The sequence below is a fragment of the Halictus rubicundus genome, unplaced genomic scaffold (genome assembly GCF_050948215.1).
Source record: "Halictus rubicundus isolate RS-2024b unplaced genomic scaffold, iyHalRubi1_principal scaffold0716, whole genome shotgun sequence".
Lineage (NCBI taxonomy): Eukaryota > Metazoa > Arthropoda > Insecta > Hymenoptera > Halictidae > Halictus > Halictus rubicundus.
In genome coordinates this window covers 31,145-41,431 of record NW_027489257.1, presented here as the reverse complement: position 1 = coordinate 41,431, position 10,287 = coordinate 31,145, and the positions used below count along the sequence as shown (strand labels likewise).

Sequence of the window (10,287 nt, the reverse complement as noted above, 5' to 3'; positions counted from 1 at the left end):
GATCGACACTCGCTCGCGAACGTCGGTATAGGACGGTTGAAGGTCCACCGACGAATAAAGACGTATACCCGCGAACACGGCCTCAGTCATTTCTCCCGACTCCCACATAATTGGTGACCCCGACGTGATCTGTCGCGCAAAGGCAGAGCGAACCGCGGTAGTGTGCAGTTCGGGTGCATAAAAAAATTAATTACGGAACGCAGCGATGACTGACCCGCTAGCGCCCGGTAACGCCAACGTCGTACCCTTGGCGGGCGTAGCACGAGTGGCCATAAAAATCCCACCGTTCTGGGAAAAGAACCCGCGAATATGGTTCCAGCAATTGGAATCCCAGTTTGTCCTGTCTGGGATCACGCAGGACGTCACAAAGTACCACTACGTCACAGCGAACTTGGAGAACAGGTACGCTGACGTAGTGGTCGACATTATCGGCAGCCCGCCGGAGGGCAATATGTACGAAACGCTCAAGACGGAGCTCATACGGCGAATCGCGGATTCCAAGGAACAGGACATCCGAAACCTGCTGGAACACGAGGAGATCGGGGACCGGAAGCCTTCCGTCTTCCTGCGACGCCTGCAGGGCCTCGCCGCCGGTGCCGTGACAGACGAGTTCCTGAAGACGCTGTGGATGGCGCGGCTGCCAACGAACGTACAAACTGTGCTGGTGACGAGACGGAAGGACCCGCTGTCCGACCTCGCAGCCCTCGCCGATGCCGTCATCGAGGTGTCGTCTCGTCCGCAGGTCAACGCCGCATCGACGAGTCGAATGGACGAGACCCAGGCGTTGATAGCGGAACTCCGCCGCGAAATCGCGGCCCTTCGCGTCGGTATGGACACCCGCCGCGCGCGGTCCAAGTCGCGCGGTCCTCGCGAAAGAAGGGCGTCGAAGTCGCGAAGCCGAAGCGACGAGTTACCACCTGGTGACGGCAGATGCTGGTACCACTGGAAGCACGGTCCCGCCGCGAGGAAGTGCCGCGACCCGTGTTCCCAGGCGACGGAAAACCGGCGGGACGGTCGTTGATGGCGGCGAACGACTCTGCGCCGGCTACAAGCCGCCTGTTCGTGACGGATCGGACAACGAAAATCACCTTCATGGTGGACACAGGATCCGACCTGTGCGTTTTCCCGCGTTCGCGTGTGAGTGGTGCACGCGAAAGGACGGCATATGAACTTTACGCCGCGAACGGTTCAACGATCACGACGTACGGCTCCGTGAGGTTCGCGTTGAACTTCGGCCTGCGTCGGGACTTTTCGTGGCGGTTTGTGATCGCGGACGTTACAACCCCGATAATCGGCGCCGATTTTTTGAGCCATTACGGACTCCTAGTCGATATGCACGCGAAAAAACTAATAGACGGTGTCACGACGCTGTCGGCGGCTGGTCGTATAGTGACGTGTTGTGCCGATAGCGTGAAGGCGATTTCCGGTGAGTCCACCTACCACAGGATCCTCGCGGGATTCCCTGACCTCACGCGGCCGTCGGGAGGACACCGCACGGCCAAACACGCGACGAAGCACCACATCCGGACGACGCCAGGCCCGCCGGTATCGTGCAAGCCCCGTCGGCTGGCCCCGGATAAACTCCGCATCGCTAAGGCGGAATTCGAGGCGATGGTGAGGGACGGAACAGCGCGCCGATCCGAAAGCTGTTGGTCATCGGCCCTACACCTGACACCGAAGAAAAGCGGCGAGTGGCGACCGTGCGGGGATTACCGCGCATTAAACGCGAGAACAATCGCGGACAAATATCCGGTGCCGCACATCGAAGATTACGCGCAGCGCTTGGGGGGAAAAAGCGTGTTTTCTACGATAGACTTGGTGCGCGCATACAACCAGATACCGGTGAACCCGCAGGACATCGCGAAAACCGCGATCACTACCCCGTTTGGTCTGTTTGAATTCCCCTGGATGTCTTTCGGACTTCGAAACGCAGCGCAGACATTCCAGCGGTTTATGGACGAAGTGTTACGCGGCCTCGACTGGTGCTACGTTTACATAGACGATATTCTGGTCGCATCGAGCTCAGTCGAGGAACACGAAGAGCACCTACGCGAACTTTTTTCCCGCCTAAACGAGTACGGGGTGCTCGTCAATTGTGCGAAGTGTGTGTTCGGTGCGCCGGAGGTGACGTTTCTCGGCTACGCAGTGTCCGCGCACGGTACCCGACCGCTTCCAGAGAAAGTCGAAGCGATTCGAACTTTCCCGCGCCCGGAAACGGTGAAAGAGCTGCGACAGTTTCTGGGCGTAATAAACTTTTATCGACGATTCGTGCGAACGGCCGCCGAGATGCAGGCGCCACTCAACGCGGCCCTCCAGGGTAACGTGAAGGGACGAGCACCGGTGACATGGACTCCGGAGCGAATCGAGGCCTTCGAGAGGTGCAAGGAAAGCCTGGCGCATGCAGCTCTTCTGGCCCATCCCGACACCACGCTGCCCCTTGCGATCTTCAGCGACGCATCGGATTTCACGGTAGGCGCTGCGTTGCAGCAGCGGTCACGCGACGGATGGCAGCCGTTGGCTTTCTTTACAAAGAAGTTAACGGCGGCCGAGCGCAAATACAGTCCGTATGATCGGGAACTGCTCGCGATATACAACGCTGTACGGTATTTTCGGCATATGGTCGAGGGTCGCGAATTCACGGTTTTTACCGACCATAAGCCCATAACTTTCGCGTTCGCGCAGCGCCCCGAAAAACATACGCCGCGACAGTTCCGCTATCTGGACCTCATCGGCCAATTCACGACCGACATTCGGCATGTGGCCGGTCGAGACAACGTGGTCGCCGATGCTCTGTCCTGGATAGCGGAGATCTCTACCGCGATAGATTACGCGAAACTCGCGAAATCGCAGCGAGAGGACGAGGAGCTCCGAACGCTCCTGCGATCACCCGACTCCTCTCTTAATATCAAGAAAATAGATTTACCGAGCGACAACACCGAGTTGTACTGCGACGTTTCGACTTCCGCGTTACGACCATTCGTAACGAGGGAGTTCCGAGAACACGTGTTCACGTCGCTACACAATCTTGCGCACCCCGGTGCCAAGGCGACCGCGAAATTGGTCGCACAAAGATTCGTTTGGCCAGGTATGCAAAAAGATTGCAAAGCCTGGGCACGAGCGTGCGTACCATGCCAACGGGCGAAAACGGGTAGACACGTGTCTGCTCCGGTCGGTACTTTTCGAATTCCTTCGGCGCGTTTCGAACACGTCCACGTGGACATAGTAGGCCCGTTGCCGATGTCGAGGGGATATCGATACTGCGTGACGTGCGTCGATCGTTACACGCGCTGGCCGGAGGCGTTCCCCGTCGAAAACATCACCGCCGAGACGGTGGCGTACGCGTTATTTTCGGGGTGGATCGCCCGATACGGTACACCCCACCGAATCACTACCGATCAAGGGCGACAATTTGAATCTGCGTTGTTCAAGCAGTTGTCGCACCTTATCGGTACGAAACACCTCCGTACGACCGCGTACCACCCGGCGGCAAACGGCATGGTGGAGCGATTCCACCGCCAGCTGAAAGCGGCAATCGTTTGCCACGCGGACAGCTGGGCCGACGCGTTGCCGATCGTCCTTCTGGGCATTCGAGCCGCCTGGAAGGAGGACATTCAAGCGACCTCCGCCGAAATGGTTTACGGCGAACCGATTCGCCTACCGGGCGAGCTTCTTTTAGACCGGCGAGACGCGAACGTTAACGACGAGGCGTTCATCGCGAGATTACGCGAACATTTCCGTGGGTTGCGTCCGACGCCTGTAACGCGCCACGGAAAAAAGAAAATATTTGTATTCAAGGACCTCAATACGACGACGCAGGTGTTCGTGAGGCACGGCGCACTGAAAAGTGCTTTGCAGCCTGCGTACGACGGTCCTTACGAGGTGATTGAGCGGCACCCGAAACACTTTAACATTCGTGTTAAAGATCGAGTGGTTCCGGTGTCGTTAGATCGCCTCAAACCCGCGTACCTGCTAAACGACGACGAGCAGGGTACACCGGACAGGCCCTCGCCGCGGGGGGTCAACAGCGATGCTCCGGTCCCCAGTACGGGGGAGCGAATCGAACGCTCGACAAGATCGGGAAGGCGCGTTCATTTTCCCGACCGCTATGCGGCGACTCCTTAGATTTAGTCATTAGTGTAAGTAGTTTGTAAGCAACAATGTATATAGTATTGTAAATAGTAAACTTGTAGCGATAAATAAAAGCGAGCGAACCCCTAATTTCACCAAGGGGGGTGATGTGGCGGCCCGCGCAAAGAGCACGCCGACCACCGACAACATACAATGTATACGCGGCGGCGACCGTCCTCGGAAAGCCGCAGCGAAACACGTGAAGATCGGCTTCGGGGACGGTCGCCATCTGCTAAACAATCGACTGACGCGAGGGAGAATCGGTCGGTCAAAGGTATGCGATCGACACTCGCTCGCGAACGTCGGTATAGGACGGTTGAAGGTCCACCGACGAATAAAGACGTATACCCGCGAACACGGCCTCAGTCATTTCACCCGACTCCCACAGTATATTCTGGTATATTCTGGTATATTCTAGTATATTCTGCTATATTCTGGTAATATTATGATATATTCTGGTATATTCTGGAATATTCTGCTATATTCTTGTATATTCTCTGGTATATTCTGCTATATTCTAGTATATTCTCGAATATTCTTCTATATTCTAGTAATGTTATGGTATATTCTCCTATATTCTAGTAATATTATCGTATATTCTCATATATTCTTCTATATTCGAGTAATATTATGGTATATTCTGGTATATTCGAGTTTATTCTGGTATATTCTGCTATATTCTAGTATATTCAGGTATATTCAGGTATATTCTCGTATATTCTTTTATATTCGAGTAATATTATGGTATATTATGGTATATTCAAGTATATTCTGGTATATTCTGCTATATTCTGGTATATTCTAGTATATTGAGGTATATTGTCGTATATTCTTCTATTTTCTAGTAATATTATGGTATATTCTGGTATATTCTTCTATATTCTAGTAATATTGTGGTATATTCTCGTATATTCTTCCATATTCTAGTAATATTATGGTATATACTGGTATATTCAAGTATATTCTGGTATATTCTGCTATATTCTAGTATATTCTCGAATATTCTTCTATATTCTATTATCATTATGGTATATTCTCCTTTATTCTAGTAATATTATCGTATATTATCGTATATTCTTCTATATTCGAGTAATATTATGGTATATTCGAGTAATATTATGGTATATTCTGGTATATTCAAGTATATTCTGGTATATTCTGCTATATTCTAGTATATTCAGGTATATTCAGGTATATTCTGTTATATTCTTCTATATTCTAGTAATATTATGGTATATTCTGGTAGAGTCTTCTATATTCTAGTAATATTATGGTATATTCTGGTATATTCTTCTATATTCTAGTAATATTATGGTATATTCTCGTATATTCTTCCATATTCGAGTAATATTATGGTATATTCTGGTATATTCAGGTATATTCTGGTATATTCTGCTATGTTCTAGTATATTCTCGAATATTCTTCTATATTCTAGTAATGTTATGGTATATTCTCCTATATTCTAGTAATATTATCGTATATTCTCATATATTCTTCTATATTCGAGTAATATTATGGTATATTCTGGTATATTCGAGTTTATTCTGGTATATTCTGCTATATTCTATTATATTCAGGTATATTCAGGTATATTCTCGTATATTCTTTTATATTCGAGTAATATTATGGTATATTCTGGTATATTCTTCTATATTCTAGTAATATTATGGTATATTCTGGTATATTCAAGTATATTCTGGTATATTCTGCTATATTCTAGTATATTCAGGTATATTCAGGTATATTCTGTTATATTCTTCTATATTCTAGTAATGTTATGGTATATTCTGGTATATTCTTCTATATTCTAGTAATATTATGGTATATTCTGGTATATTCTTCTATATTCTAGTAATATTATGGTATATTCTCGTATATTCTTCCATATTCGAGTAATATTATGGTATATTCTGGTATATTCAAGTATATTCTGGTATATTCAAGTATATTCTGGTATATTCTGCTATATTCTAGTATATTCTCGAATATTCTTCTATATTCTAGTAATGTTATGGTATATTCTCCTATATTCTAGTAATATTATCGTATATTCTCATATATTCTTCTATATTCGAGTAATATTATGGTATATTCTGGTATATTCGAGTTTATTCTGGTATATTCTGCTATATTCTATTATATTCAGGTATATTCAGGTATATTCTCGTATATTCTTTTATATTCGAGTAATATTATGGTATATTCTTCTATATTCTAGTAATATTATGGTATATTCTGGTATATTCAAGTATATTCTAGTAATATTATGGTATATTCTCGTATATTCTTCTATATTCGAGTAATATTATCTTATATTCTGGTATATTCAAGTATATTCTGGTATATTCTGCTATATTCTAGTATATTCAGGTATATTCAGGTATATTCTGTTATATTCTTCTATATTCGAGTAATATTATGGTATATTCTGGTATATTCTTCTATATTCTAGTAATATTATGGTATATTCTGGTATATTCTTCTATATTCTAGTAATATTATGGTATATTCTCGTATATTCTTTTATATTTGAGTAATATTATGGTATATTATGGTATATACTTCTATATTCTTGTAATATTATGGTATATTCTCGTATATTCTTGTATATTCGAGTAATATTATGGTATATTATGGTATATTCAAGTATATTCTGGTATATTCTGCTATATTCTGGTATATTCTAGTATATTGAGGTATATTCTCGTATATTCTTCTATTTTCTAGTAATATTATGGTATATTTTGGCATATTCTACTATATTCTAGTATATTCAGGTACATTCTCGTATATTCTTCTATATTCTAGTAATATTATGGTATATTCTGGTATATTCTTCTATATTCTAGTAATATTATGGTATATTCTGGTATATTCTTCTATATTCTAGTAATATTATGGTATATTCTTCTATATTCTAGTAATATTATGGTATATTCTCGTATATTCTTCCATATTCGAGTAATATTATGGTATATTCTGGTATATTCAAGTATATTCTGGTATATTCTGCTATATTCTAGTATATTCTCGAATATTCTTCTATATTCTAGTAATGTTATGGTATATTCTCCTATATTCTAGTAATATTATCGTATATTCTCATATATTCTTCTATATTCGAGTAATATTATGGTATATTCTGGTATATTCGAGTATATTCTGGTATATTCTGCTATATTCTAGTATATTCAGGTATATTCAGGTATATTCTGTTATATTCTTCTATATTCTAGTAATATTATGGTATATTCTGGTATATTCTTCTATATTCTAGTAATATTATGGTATATTCTGGTATATTCTTCTATATTCTAGTAATATTATGGTATATTCTCGTATATTCTTCAATATTCGAGTAATATTATGGTATATTCTGGTATATTCAAGTATATTCTGGTATATTCTGCTATATTCTAGTATATTCTCGAATATTCTTCTATATTCTAGTAATGTTATGGTATATTCTCCTATATTCTAGTAATATTATGGTATATTCTGGTATATTCAAGTATATTCTAGTAATATTATGGTATATTCTCGTATATTCTTCTATATTCGAGTAATATTATGGTATATTATGGTATATTCAAGTATATTCTGGTATATTCTGCTATATTCTGGTATATTCTAGTATATTGAGGTATATTCTCGTATATTCTTCTATTTTCTAGTAATATTATGGTATATTTTGGCATATTCTACTATATTCTAGTATATTCAGGTACATTCTCGTATATTCTTCTATATTCTAGTAATATTATGGTATATTCTGGTATATTCTTCTATATTCTAGTAATATTATGGTATATTCTGGTATATTCTTCTATATTCTAGTAATATTATGGTATATTCTTCTATATTCTAGTAATATTATGGTATATTCTCGTATATTCTTCCATATTCGAGTAATATTATGGTATATTCTGGTATATTCAAGTATATTCTGGTATATTCTGCTATATTCTAGTATATTCTCGAATATTCTTCTATATTCTAGTAATGTTATGGTATATTCTCCTATATTCTAGTAATATTATCGTATATTCTCATATATTCTTCTATATTCGAGTAATATTATGGTATATTCTGGTATATTCGAGTATATTCTGGTATATTCTGCTATATTCTAGTATATTCAGGTATATTCAGGTATATTCTGTTATATTCTTCTATATTCTAGTAATATTATGTTATATTCTGGTATATTCTTCTATATTCTAGTAATATTATGGTATATTCTGGTATATTCTTCTATATTCTAGTAATATTATGGTATATTCTGGTATATTCTTCTATATTCTAGTAATATTATGGTATATTCTCGTATATTCTTCAATATTCGAGTAATATTATGGTATATTCTGGTATATTCAAGTATATTCTGGTATATTCTGCTATATTCTAGTATATTCTCGAATATTCTTCTATATTCTAGTAATGTTATGGTATATTCTCCTATATTCTAGTAATATTATCGTATATTCTCATATATTCTTCTATATTCGAGTAATATTATGGTATATTCTGGTATATTCAAGTATATTCTGGTATATTCTGCTATATTCTAGTATATTCTCGAATATTCTTCTATATTCTAGTAATGTTATGGTATATTCTCCTATATTCTAGTAATATTATGGTATATTCTGGTATATTCAAGTATATTCTAGTAATATTATGGTATATTCTCGTATATTCTTCTATATTCGAGTAATATTATGGTATATTATGGTATATTCAAGTATATTCTGGTATATTCTGCTATATTCTGGTATATTCTAGTATATTGAGGTATATTCTCGTATATTCTTCTATTTTCTAGTAATATTATGGTATATTTTGGCATATTCTGCTATATTCTAGTATATTCAGGTATATCTCGTATATTCTTCTATATTCTAGTAATATTATGGTATATTCTGGTATATTCTGGTATATTCTGCTATATTCTAGTATATTCTGCTATATTCCTGTTATATTCTGGTATATTCTCGTATATTCTTCTATATTCTAGTAATATTATTGTATATTCTGGTATATTCTAGTATATTCTCGAATATTCTTCTATATTCTAGTAATATTATGCTATATTCTCCTATATTCTACTAACATTATCGTATATTCTTCTATATTCCAGTAATATTATGGTATATTCGAGTAATATTATGGTATATTCTGGTATATTCAAGTATATTCTGGTATATTCTGCTATATTCTAGTATATTCAGGTATATTCAGGTATATTCTGTTATATTCTTCTATATTCTAGTAATATTATGTTATATTCCGGTATATTCATCTATATTCTAGTAATATTATGGTATATTCTGGTATATTCTTCTATATTCTAGTAATATTATGGTATATTCTCGAATATTCTTCCATATTCGAGTAATATTATGGTATATTCTGGTATATTCAAGTATATTCTGGTATATTCTGCTATATTCTAGTATATTCTCGAATATTCTTCTATATTCTAGTAATGTTATGGTATATTCTCCTATATTCTAGTAATATTATCGTATATTCTCATATATTCTTCTATATTCGAGTAATATTATGGTATATTCTGGTATACTCAAGTATATTCTGGTATATTCTGCTATATTATAGTATATTCAGGTATATTCAGGTATATTCTCGTGTATTCTTCTATATTCGAGTAATATTATGGTATATTCTGGTATATTCTTCTATATTCGAGTAATATTATGGTATATTCTGGTATATTCTTCTATATTCTATTAATATTATGGTATATTCTCGTATATTCTTCTATATTCGAGTAATATTATGGTATATTATGGTATATTCAAGTATATTCTGGTATATTCTGCTATATTCTGGTATATTCTAGTATATTGAGGTATACTCTCGTATATTCTTCTATTTTCTAGTAATATTATGGTATATTCTGGTATATTCTTCTATGTTCTAGTAATATTATGGTATATTCTCGTATATTCTTGTATATTCGAGTAATATTATGGTATATTCTGGTATATTCTTCTATATTCTAGTAATATTATGGTATATTCTGGTATATTCTTCTATATTCTAGTAATATTATGGTATATTCTGGTATATTCTGGTATATTCAAGTATATTCTGGTATATTCTGCTATATTCTAGTATATTCTCGAATATTCTTC

The 10,287-nt window shown here is 38.9% G+C and overlaps 1 protein-coding gene across 1 annotated transcript; it reads left to right on the top strand.

Moving 5' to 3' along the window:
• The first annotated feature begins 205 nt into the window (after positions 1–205).
• LOC143364588 (uncharacterized) lies at positions 206–4,122 on the top strand. The gene is made up of 4 exons (XM_076804862.1): positions 206–936; positions 1,410–2,124; positions 2,683–3,085; positions 3,947–4,122. Exons 1-4 carry the CDS (start codon positions 206–208, stop codon positions 4,120–4,122), a joined length of 2,025 nt encoding a protein of 674 aa, XP_076660977.1.
• The last annotated feature ends 6,165 nt before the right edge of the window (positions 4,123–10,287 follow it).